This window comes from Stigmatopora nigra, chromosome 15 (genome assembly GCF_051989575.1).
Source record: "Stigmatopora nigra isolate UIUO_SnigA chromosome 15, RoL_Snig_1.1, whole genome shotgun sequence".
Taxonomy (NCBI): domain Eukaryota; kingdom Metazoa; phylum Chordata; class Actinopteri; order Syngnathiformes; family Syngnathidae; genus Stigmatopora; species Stigmatopora nigra.
In genome coordinates, this window is record NC_135522.1 from 1,442,328 (window position 1) to 1,455,505 (window position 13,178).

A 13,178-nucleotide genomic window follows, 5' to 3' on the forward strand; every position below is an offset into this window, starting at 1 on the left:
TGCTCTCGTCTTTGGACGGCGTTGGACTTGGCCTGCTTTTAACCCCATTTTCGCCAGTTTAACAGCTAATAAAACTTTATTCTGCCGCAAAAAACCTTGGTTCATTTACACTTAACGGCCTTGCTCGATAAATACCTGGTGTGGCTATGTTGGACATTCATTTTTATATGCAGATGATTTAAAAACAAATCTATGATGGCTACATAAAAAGCATTTGCTGTTGTAAAAAGGAACATTTATATATATATTTTTTAATCTCCCATAAGCATAATGCTAAAAGCAACGTAGGTAAAACGTTAAAGTGGATATTTGATGGAAAATTTATTTAAAATCAATGTAAAATGTGAAATTAAAACCCAATTAAATGTTGGGCTAACTTGAACTAGGGCGGCCATTTTTTTTCCACAATGAAATGGTAACAAAACTATTTTTTTACCAATAAGAAGCTTTTTTTTTTGATTAAAAAAACAATCTACATCAAAATGTAAAGCATTGATAGTCATTTTTTTAGTTTAGTTAAAAAATAAGGATTTTTATTCAATGTCTAACAACCAAACGGTTAAAATCCTCGCCATTATTTAGTATTTTATCACAAATTAGCCAAAACTTAACTGATTACCCTTAAATAAGTACATAGGAGTATAGATCTATAAACTAAACTGCAAAACTATTTGAATATAATATGATATGATGGATATGATATCTATAACTGGCAAAGAATGAGTTAAAGAGTCCAAAAAACAAAATAATCCAAAGCATTATATTGCTACTACAATAATAATACATATCTATATTAACACTAAACTTAGCCCAACCCAAAATATACAAAAAATACTAAACCACAACCAAAAGTATCCCATCAAAACAAAAAAACTAAAGTCCAGTTTATAACACCAAGCCTAAAGAGAGTCAACAATAAGTACCATATTTTCACGACTATAAAACGCACTTAAAAATCTTAAATTTTCTCCAAAATAGACAGGGGGCGCCTTATAATCCAGTGCGCCTTATATATGGGAAAAAAATGAAAATGTGTCATTCATTGAGGGTGCGCCTTATAATGCAGTGCGCCTTATAATGTGGTGCGCCTTATGTGTGTGAAAATACAATAGCTAGCATTGTGTAAAAGCCATTTGTCATTTTTAAATCAACACGCAAAAGCTAACACACACAAACACGGAAAGAAAACGTGCGGGAGTGACGAGAGTCGACTTCAAAAAGGCCGGCTTGAAAAGAACGCGCCGCCATGTTGGCTGCCGCCCTTCCTCCTCCCCCCTCCCCGACTCCCCCGTCCACGTTGAAAGGCCGTCCATTAACCTTTCACTGGTGCGGGCACCCCGTGTGATCCGCCGCTTTCAGCCCGGGCCTTTGAAGGCCCCCGCGTAGGGGTGAAGACAAAAAAAAAAAAATAGAAATAAATAAAAAACAAACTGAAAGCAGCTATGATACGAAGATACGACGACGGTAAAAGCAACGGAAAAGTGTTTTGGGGGGGAGGTTTTAGGGGGGGTTATCGTCTGGTCTTGTTGCTGACGTTCTATAAAAAAACATGGGCTTAAATTTTAAGAGGTGAGCTAAAAATTTAAAAAGTATTAGCATAAATTTGTGTGGTTAAATTATAGATTGGCATTTTGGCTAATACACAAAACAAACAAGTGCGTAGATGTTGAAAATGGTTTGTTTTGCAAATGTTGGGATTGATTTTGTAGCACGCTATTGGTTTAGGGGGACATCCCCCGCAGATACTGAATATTTTAAGAATACAAGGAAGATAAATATGAGTATTGTAACGTTCAAGTGTTGCATTGGTTTCAATTATGAGAGTGCTATATACTTTAAGTCCTAGCTTAGCTTGTCAAAATGCTCTGAAATGCCCCTTTTGGGCACAAATTTTGGGGCGTGTCCTACTTTTGCAAGGACATTTTAAGAGTCTTTTTGTCTTGATCTTATGGTACTGACCTCAAGGTCACTGTGATTGACAGGGATGGACGTCAATCTATTTGGCTGACATTATAATAAAGCTGAGCTCATTTTTTGTGCAAAAATTCAACACAATTAGCATTTTTGTGAATCGGGAAGCAGCTTATACGCGAGAAATTGTAAAATTCAACAATTTTAAGGCAATTTTAAGGTTATAGCTAATACATGGGGCGGCTTATACGCGAGAAATTGTAAAATTCAACAATTTTAAGGTAATGGCTTATATGTGGGCGTCTTATATGCGAGAAATTGTAAAATTCAACAGTTTTAAGGCAAATTTAAGGTTGGGGCTTATACGTGGGGCGGCTTATATGAGAGTAAATAGTGTCACTAGGTAGTTTTAGGTTTCCAGAATCTCAGATATGATGTTTACTTTCTTTTTCAATGCTTAAAAAGTACTCTGCCATGAAGTTGTGTACCACCTCTCATTATTCCAACACCAAGTTTTCATTTACACATATTAGCATGTAGATTAAAATAATAATTAGGTACGCACGCCTTGTTTTGTTAGTGCCAGTTGACAGGAAAGAATTGTCACTTATGCGGAACACTTTTCTTCACCGCCTTGATTCGACGCAACAACAAAAAAATAAGGCTTTATTTTGCAAATATATAAGAAAAGGTGGGGAAATATTGCTAGCAATGTTAGCGTCATCACCTGAAGTAATGTTATTACTGCTCAGCTGCCAGAAAATCAATGGGGTTATGAATTAAGAAGCTGCTGAAATGACTATTTCAATATTATCCAATTTTTTTCTATAGCGAATGTGCGTCTGAATAATGGATACTGTTTTGAGGGCAAGCGTTTGGTACCTTTTCAATCATATTTCTTTATTGAGGGGAAGGCCACGATTAATATAAAGATATGTTGAAAGAGCAGAGCGCCGTGGAGGAAAAAATTATGATTAAAAATGACTGTGCCAGAAAATCCATTTTTGTCATATTCAGTGGGGGGAAGACAAATTATAACAGTATGATTTTATGGAAGCCACATGTGATGAAATTTCAGGTTTTTATGTGATAACAAAACAAAAAAAATGAATTCCTATGAGTGAAAAGCTAAAAATCTTAATTTAATAATTATCACATTAATACTTATTTTAGAAACTTCACACGCCTAAAAAAAAAACACTAAATATCATTGTTTCAAAAAGGTCAAGTTTAACATCCATACATGCTAACTAAGAATTGCTAACGCAGCTATTTTATTGAAGTACATTGCTAATTAAAAGAGTGCAATATTAGATATTAAACAACAAATTTAATATTCCTTTGTTTTAAACTTGCATGGTAAAAATCCCCTCAAAATAATATTGTTCTTCCTCTATTTGACCATCTTTTAACTTCATATTACGACTCACCACACGATAAAAACAACATCTGTCTTTATAAATGTATGCTTTTTAATGCCGTCATTCTATTGGCTGGCGCAGTTTCGGCTAACAAAGCACGACGCTAGTATATGTATCATAAACACAATACTTTTAAATGGCCGAACCTAGAATTGAAAAACACAGTGTACAGGGAGGACAGTTACATAATACGAGATTAAAGTAGTACTCGTTGTAGAACACGAGTAAGACGCATGAGGCTACGTGATCGCAATTGCAAATTGAAATGTGTCACAAGCATTACGCGGCCAAATGACTTCCAAATAGCCTCATAGCGCCGAGATATAGCGCTTGGCGAAGTTAGCGACATGCTAAATGAAAAGCTCCATCATAGAGGCGGGTTGATGGACTTTCCGAGGGATTTGAAACGATAGAGGGGCAGCGGGACGATACATTACGCTGTGGTCGGGTAGCTAAATAGCTAGCTAGCTAGTTAGCTAGCTTATCATTCAAAATAAAAATAAACAATTGCGCAGACTTATGGATAATTTGGCATATAATTAGCCTAGCATTCATACTTTTAAGATTTAGCAGAAAAACATAGTACCCAAAGAAAACACACAAAAAAAAACAAAAATAAACAAAATAAACTATCCCTCATACCTATATATAATTTAGCATACATTAGCCTAGCATTCATATTTTTAAGATGTAGAAGAAAACCATAGTACCCAAAGAAAACCCACTCAAGCCCTGTTAAGACCATGCAAACTCCACACAGGGAAAACCAACCTGGTATCAAACCCACGACTCCAAAACTGTGAGCCCAACACGCTAACCACTTTACTCAACTTAATAAACAAATACATTTTCTTTGAATAAAATCAACATTCTATTGCTATAATCATGACGAAATTCCACCAAAACGCAGATGTTCCACTCCACAAACACAATGTCAAAGGTCAAACACACGTAAGACACAGCACCCCCCGCACGCCCACCCGACTCACTGGTCAACGGACACGGCGAAAACACGCTAATAGCGGCGGTGACACATGCACAAAAAAAACAAATATTTATGTCCCCCCCCCCCCTTCGGGCCAGCTTTAACGCCGCCACCGCTTCATCAAGCGGCACTTAAGCGCCCCCTTCCCCCAACGCTCGCTAAACGTCCATCACCCAGAGGCGGCTCGGCACGGCGCCGGCTGGGAGCGCCGAAGCAGATGGTGCACTGCTGTCCGCGTGTCAAGCCACTAGCAGGACACCCAGCAGTCCCAATAGTGCTCCGTCACCCCCACCCTCGATACCCTCCGGCGTCACGGCCACTAACCGGGTCACCTGCTGCCAAGCGTAATAACACAAAAAAATTATATCCTCAAAAAACGAACATACAACCCTAAACGCCACAATAAAATGTATGAAGGACAAAATACTGTAATTACTCGCATATAAGCCGCATCTGCATATAAGTCACAACTTTAAAATTCCATTTATTTTTACTCTATCTTTCTCTATTTTGAAATAAATGACCTTATCGACCGCATTTTGTTGCGTTAAGGTGTTTTGTCTTTGTCACGTTGTAGTTTTGTGCCTGTCAAGTCGAATTTATGCGCATATAAGCCTTACCTTTGATTCAGTTATCATTTTTTTAGTGAAAGAAGGAAATTACGATAGTTTACAGTTTTAGGTATTAATTCATTAGTTCTGATTGGGTTAGCTTTGTAAGTTGTTTTTTGTTGTTGTTGTTGTAGTACCCTTCAGTCAGTCATCATTTATTTAACCAAAAATACGTGTATATGAGAGAAAATATGGTAATTCTTAATCGTATTCTGTTTAAAAAGTCTGCAGTAGTTTATATTCGTTGAAAAAAGATAACTTTAGGTTTTGGTTTTCTAACTGTTTTGCTGGACAGGCCTTAAAATCTGAAGTTAAATCCTGTAAAAAATTAAAAATAATGTTTTTAATCTAGGTAGAAGACATCATTAACCTCCCCAAAGTAGATATTCGAATGTATAAATAAGATAAGTGCGGACATATATGCGAGAAAATACAGTTCATTTTTTTAAAGGTCAATTGGTCACATTACTTCAGTAATTTGCGCAAAACTTTCAAATACTATAGTAATAATAATAACAGTAAAAAAGTGAAAAAATCCCAAATCCAGATTTCCACTGTTACAAAGCAGTTCCAATTTGGCTCCAGTTCCGCCATGTTTACACTCGGCATCAAAAAAATGAAAAATCTCCTGACTGTGTATCCCTTCTTTTTATATTTTGCTTACGAATGTATCTTTTTGTCATTGTTGTTGTTTTTTTTACATCCTTGATGGAACGCTCCCATTCCAAAGATGACATTGCCAAGATTCATCAGACTCAAGTTATGAATGAAAAAGCCCTATTTTTTTTTATCTATTTATTTTTCCCAGTCCACATTAGCATGCTTACCGGCGCGGTCCAACATCAATCAAACATCGGGTCAAAAACGAATGCAAATCTTGATTAAAACCAACATGGCGACAAACTGAGCCAAAAATGGTTGCACTAATCAGCAAAAAACAGCAAAAAAACAGATTTTTTTTTATTCCCTTTGTTTTTTCCTTAGGTTTATTCAATAACATATGCATTTTTTGTTTATTTATAAACTCTACGCCGCGGAATACGTCGCTCCCGTGACCCCACGTCCGAGTTATTGCAAACGAGCGTGTAATATTTACACGTCGACGTTCGGGCTGGAAATGCTCGGCGAGTTTAAGAGCCAAGCGCGTGAATGTCAATAGCGCTCGCCGACCAGTCAGAACGCGGCGGCGAGCGACGGTACGAGAAGGGGGCATCCGTGCGTGTGATGCCGCCATATGCGCGGTACGCGGCGTGGCGTGGCGTGGAGCATAATGCAATTGCGGTTGAATATCAAGTAGAAGGATAGAGAGAATTTTCAGGGATTTGCAAGAGGGTGGGATGGTGGTGATTTGAGATGTGAATTAAAATGAGGGGGGAGGGGCATATAGCATATTGGTTTAGGGCAAGGGTGTCAGACTCGGGTTGGTTTAACGTCAACTTGATTTCACGTGGGTTAGACCATTTTAGATAGAATATTTAGATTTTTTTTTATATATGGATTAAAAGAACTGGATTAAAAGCCCTGAATATTCAGTTTTTTATAGATCTAAAACAATGTTTATTTTAGCTTTTTTAAAATATCTTTTTAGATTTTACAAAATGATTTTTGAACTAAAAACGGAAAAAATATGGATTAAAATGGCAATTATTGATTTAAAAGGGGAAATTTAATATACATCTATACTCTTCACTATAATCTGATCCTAAAACAGAAAATCGGCAGACATTATTTACTTTATCGGGCCGCAAAAAATGATGCGGCGGACCAGATTTGGCCCCCGGGCCGCCACTTTGACACCTGTGGTTTAGGGGAATTATTATAGGTAGCAAGTTTGGGTTTGTAAATCGAACTATTTTGATGGAAGGAGTACTTTAAGTTATTTGGGTAACTGTACTTTGCATTCATAATTATAACTTGCTAGGATGCAACTTTTTAATATTAGCGTAAAACAATAGTTAATAGGCAATTTGATCCTGCTTTTAGACAATAAGTGTATTTTTTGTGAACATCTCTTAGAAAAAACTTATCAAAATGGACCTACAAGTACATTGACATCCAATAATTTATATAACCTAATTCAGTACTCAAGTATATGTTCCAAAACATATGCCCTTTTACATAGCTACTTACATGCAGTATTGTAAATATAAAAACCAAACCTCTTAAAGGTATAGCACCATATTTCCCACCACAGATCGCAAAATACATTTTCTTAAACATCTTTATAAATAAATGAACCTGACCTACCTTGAGAAGACGGCGCCACGTTAGCAAAAGCCAAAGCGCCCATCAACACAAAGCAAACCGCCAAGGCCATGACGGACGGCGGCGGGTTGAGGCCAAGGCGGGTCCAAGGGGTGGGGCGGGATCAGCTGACACCCTACAAACACACAAACAAACAAAAAAACATAAACAAACCATCACAATTGCAGGTTTACATCCAAGATTGACATAAACGGCGTTGGTGACAGCTGTCATGGCGGACAGCTCGTCACTCGGCCGCCATTGGACGCTTGATTGAAGCAGACGGGCGACATATGTCGAGGGGGGGGCTAATACGGACGTACCGTATTTTCACGACTATAAGGCGCACCGCATTATAAGGCGCAACCTCAATGAATGACATTTTTCCATATATAAGGCGCACTGTATTATAAGGCGCACTGTATTATAAGGCGCACTGTATTATAAGGTGCACTGTATTATAAGGCGCACTGTATTATAAGGTGCACTGTATTATAAGGCGCACTGTATTATAGGGCGCACTGTATTATAAGGCGCACTGTATTATAAGGTGCACTGTATTATAAGGTGCACTGTATTATAAGGCGCACTGTATTATAAGGCGCACTGTATTAAAAGGCGCACTGTATTATAAGGCGCACTGTCTATTTTGGACAATATTTAAGACTTTTAAGTGCACCTTATAGTCGTGAAAATACGGTAGTCCAATTTCATGTCGTTTTTTGGACATATATAAGGCGCACTGTATTATAAGGCGCACTGTATTATAAGGCGCGCTGGATTATAAGGCGCACTGACTATTTTGGGAGAAAATTTAAGACTTTTATGTGTGCCTAATAGTCATGAAAATACGGTAGTCAACATGTGTGCAGGGATAGAAAAAAATAAATAAATAGATAAAAAAATAGTCATTATGCTGCAGGACTCATTTGCCTAATGAAATAAATCGCAATCTGGAACTTTAGCTCTTGATTTTCTGACAGCAAAGCCTGTTTCCGTCCTCTTGGGGGCTTAAAAAAAGAGCGTAAACAGCCCAGGCCGACTCCTGCCGAGTTTGCATAATGTGTGTGTATGTGGATGTGGGTGGGTGGGTGGGTATGTTTTCAGTTGCGGGGCGATAGCTTTGAGAGGATTGCATTTATCCCTGCCAAATTTCATCCCCTTTTATTTGATGGATGCCACTCGCATCAAGACAAATTTCAGATACGAGTGGACTTTGGGGAGGAAAAAATCACCCTCCGATCGATAATTAATCAATCAGGGGATTAGCCGCTAGACGGATTGAGATGCCTCATTTTATGGGATTCATTTTGTATTTTTTTTTTCATTTTTGCGGGCATCTGCTTATTAATTTGCAAAGTGAAAGAAACAAGACGATGTGAAGATGCATTTTATACCCATTAGCATTAAAATGTCAAGTTTGAAGGATATACTTTGCATGGTTTATAATGGTAAGCATGCATAAGTCAAGTCACTCGTAAAATACTTAAGAAGCATTTGGAGAACTGAAGAAGTAAATGTTGTGATTTATACATTTACATGAGAATAAGGAAAGTCATTAAGACTGTTTGTCAATCGACCAATCTTATACGAGGAAGAAAACTTAATAACAAATCAAGGAAATAAACAACAGAAAGCAATTAATCAAATGGTAAGCTAACTCGCTAACTCCTCAAGCAAAAAAAAACAACAGAATTAGTCAACAAACTTACTGAAATTCTAAATAAAAACATTTAGAGAACTACCAACCAATCACTTGTTCACTTTAAAAGGAGGAAAATCATGGAATTTAATATACAAACTTGTGTGGCTCCCGTTTTTTTAGTTATCTCTACAATGTCTTCTGTGTCTTTTTTGCCACTACAACCCAAAAAATTCCCCAAAACAGAATAAAATAAAGTTCCAACCTAAAAAAACGGTCTAAAAATACATCATCTCGACCAGGCTAACCACCCCAAGTGAACAAAAACAACCCAAAATCTAATGTACAACTCAAACCAATTGGTATGATTGATCTGTTTTGAAGACAAGATACCCGAGAGTCATCTTTCCCTTCATCGGTCGCCATTTGGCTTCCTCTCCTGGCTTTGACCTTCTCTGATATTTACCCATCTCCCCGGTGGCGCTGCCCGTCCGGCCCAAAGCTGCGACCCGCTGGGTGTCGCCGCACGGATTAACGCGCCAGAAACCAACGTTGTTGCCAGAAAACCAGACCGGACAACAACAACAACAACAATAAAAAGGCTAGTGCCATCTTCCCGTACCTGTTCTTTAAATCAGGTACCGTATTTTCAACAAAAACACCGTATTTTCACGACTATAAGGCGCACTTAAAAGTCTTAAATTTTCTCCAAAATATCATTTTAGATTTTGTTCTTAAAAACATCAAATTCCTTTAAAATTTTGTGTTGAAAGATTTTTTTTGATTGAGTTATTCCGCATTTTTTCTTAAAAATACATTAGTATCATTTTTACAATACTATTTTGTTGGTATATCCTACAGAGGAAAGTGTATAAAAAACAACTCTATTCTTTGAAAAATATATCATTTTAGATTTTGTTCCTAAGAAAAACATCAAATTCCTTTAAAAATTTGTGTTGAAAGTTTTTTTTTGACCGAGTTATTCCGCATTTTTGTCTTAAAAATACATTAGTATCATTTTTACATTACTATTTTGTTTGTATATCCTACAGAGGAAAGTGTATAAAAAACAACTGTAGTCTTTAAAAAATATATCATTTTAGATTTTGTTCCTAAGAAAAACATCAAATTCCTTTAAAAATTTGTGTTGAAAGTATTTTTTTGACCGAGTTATTCCGCATTTTTGTCTTAAAAATACATTAGTATCATTTTTACATTACTATTTTGTTTGTATATCCTACAGAGGAAAGTGTATAAAAAAACAACTGTAGTCTTTAAAAAATATATCATTTTATATTTTGTTCCTAAGAAAAACATCAAATTCCTTCAAAAATTTGTGTTGAAAGATTTTTTTTGATCGAGTTATTCCGCATTTTTTCTTAAAAATACATTAGTATCATTTTTACAATACTATTTTGTTTGTATATCCTACATAGGAAAGTCTATAAAAACAACTGTATTCTTTAAAAAAATTATATCATTTTACATTTTCTTCCTAAGAAAAACATCAAATTCCTTTAAAAATAACCATAGTACATTTCAATGTACTCTTATAAAATAACATACTTTCCCCCAATTTTCTTCAGTCATGAAGTTGCATTGATGAAGTCACTTTATCTCAAAAACTTTCCTCCCAAAAAAAAAAACGAAAGCAATTTTTGAGAGGCGCGACAGTGTTGGCAGACAATCAAGACTTGGTGGAAAATGTTAGCGTGTTTCTATATTTCTCCCGAGCTCATTTGTTCCCTTCTTTCCCGCGTTTGCCATTAACTGGGTCTGGTTTAGGCGCCCTCCTCCTTTCCTCGTCTTGTCATGGCGTTGTTTCCCTTCATTCATCATTCCTTTCCCACTACATTAAAAGCGTACCTAGTTTCTCGCTTTCCGTCTTTTTGGGTCACAAAACAGAAAGCGTTTCCTGCGTTTTCTTCCCCCAACGCCGCCCTGGAAAGCTATCGTTGTCCAAAATAAAACAGCCCGAATTTGTTAAAGGGAAGGGTCGAGGAGGTTAGCGATAGCGGCTAATGAACAGGCGGTTAAACTCATTGAAATTCAGAAGCGGATGGATGTAAAGATCTTGTTTTTCTCTTCATTAGTCGCATTTTCAAATACATTTTTCTGACCTATGTATTGATCATTGTCATATACATTGGTAACTTGAGATATGAGCTTAATTTGTGCTGGTACTGAGCTTGTATGTTGATGTTATTGTAATTCAAATGAACATTTTTTTAAAGAATACAGTTATTTTTTTTACACACTTAGGATATACAAACTGACATAGTATTATAAAACTAATGCAAATTTATTTTTAAGAACAAAATGTGGAATAACTAAATTTCTATAAAAAATTCAACACATTTTTTTAAAGGAATTTGAATTTTTTTAAAGAACAATATCTAAAATGATCTAATAAAACGTTTTAAATGCAGTTTTTTATACACTTTCCTCTGTAGGATATACAAAAAAACATAGTATTCTAAAAACAATACAAATTTATTTTCTAAGAGAAAAAATGCGGAATAACTAAACAAAAAAATTGTTCAATACAATTAAATCTTTCACTAAATTTAGCAATATTTTAAAGAAATACAATTCTATATTAGTTAATTCAAAAGTCATCACAAGACCAACAAAACATTAAAATTCTCATTTGTACGAAAAAAATGTGAAAAATTAACACCAAATCAAATTTCTTTAAATCTTTCACCCACTTTTTGAGCAATTTAAAGAAACAGCGTCCTCAAATCAACCAACTTAAATTCCTATTCAGTCCAAACAACCATAAAAAAATACCACAAAATCCACCAATATTTACAAACAAATCTCCGCCACTAAAACCAAACAATAAAATCCCCCAAAAAACCCACAAATAAAGACAAAAAACTGATCCTACCTTTGAGTATAATCACCCTTCCGTACAAAAAGCTTCCACTACTACCTTCTACCAAAAAGAAAGCCTCAAATGGACCAACGCCGAGTTTTCCTACAACAATAAACGCACCGCGGGAGACCAGATAGCTAAAAAAAACACAACAATAGCGACAATCCCCTCAGACAGTAAGACATTGAACGCGTCATCCATCCCACGCGCTGACCTTTTGCACCCAAACGCAAGCGCCATCATTTCCCCCAAAAAATGACAGACTCGAATTGCAATTTTACGCCACCGGTGAAACATTTTGGAGCCAAAATGGCGGCCAGTTTTCATTTACAGGCGGCCTTGATCCAAAAGCAAATAGGCTCATTATCCTCTTCCGCCGGATCATTTTGATAATCACGACGATCATTAAGATCAGTTTTCTTTCCATTTAGAACGAGATGTCTTTTAAAGCCATTTTTCGTCCCACTACGCGCATAAAAAAGAAGCTTTTTGGAACATTACACCCAATCGGAATGGAGAAAGGAAAGCGAACAAAGAGGTTTTTGCTGAACAATGAAGAAAAGCCGGTGGAGTTCAGCTCGGGGTCTCAATGGCCGCCGGCGCTGAAATTCACCCAAAAAATGGCCTCAAGTGTTAAACTTTTTTGGAGATTGTTGTCCTTGGGCGTCAATGCTTTGATTTTGTTGGCGTGAATGACGAATGGCCTCCAAAAAATAAGAGTTTGAGAGCCTCTCGACATTTTTGCAGTCTATTCATTGGCCGGAGAAATATTATATCATGTGTACTTTTTTTGGGGAAGGTAGTTTTGTTCACTATTAACTCAAAAAATGTGGAAAGAGCTTTTTTGGTTGTGGATATTACTAGAGTCCACAAAAAAATGAGATAAAATGGCAACTGTTGAAAGTGCATTAATGTAATTTTATAAATTATGACTTATGAATTATGAAGTGAAATTATCGGTGGAGTATAATTCGACAAAATTGAATGTTTTTATTGTCATTATATGAGTATAATGACAATTAAAGCTTTGCCATGAAGAGCAAAAATAACACCAAAAATCAGCCAAAAAAAATATAAATAAATTAATAAGTACTCAAGCACACAAATAAGTAATAATAAGTCTGCAAATAACAACAACAAACAGACAAAATAGTCAAAATATGTAAATAGTAGTAAACACAATACTTCAACTAAATATGCGATGATAGACAATAACAATTCTTTACAACAAAACAGCTAACTAATAGATGATTACTAATCAATAATTAAGTACTAAATAAACAAGTAGTCACCATAATACTTCAACTAAACTACAAAATAGATAACTACTCTTCATAACAAAACACCTAACTAATAGAAGACAAATAGTCAATAAATAAGTAGTCAATATAACAAATAAGTAGTATCCAACATAATACTGCAACTATTACATAAATAAGTAATAAATAAAGAAGTAGTCAACACAACAAATAAGTAGTACCCA

At 35.9% G+C, this 13,178-nt stretch overlaps 1 protein-coding gene across 3 annotated transcripts in view; it reads right to left on the minus strand.

The window, feature by feature from the left end:
• The window catches only part of LOC144208342 (adhesion G protein-coupled receptor L1-like), a 102,322-nt gene that overhangs the window by 50,434 nt on the left and 38,710 nt on the right, over positions 1 to 13,178 (minus strand). For all 3 annotated transcript variants that reach the window (XM_077734128.1, XM_077734129.1, XM_077734127.1), the window contains exon 2: positions 7,176 to 7,308. In XM_077734128.1, coding sequence (XP_077590254.1) covers positions 7,176 to 7,245 — 70 coding nt within the window. In that variant the 5' untranslated portion in view covers positions 7,246 to 7,308. The remainder of the gene's footprint in view (positions 1 to 7,175; positions 7,309 to 13,178) is intronic.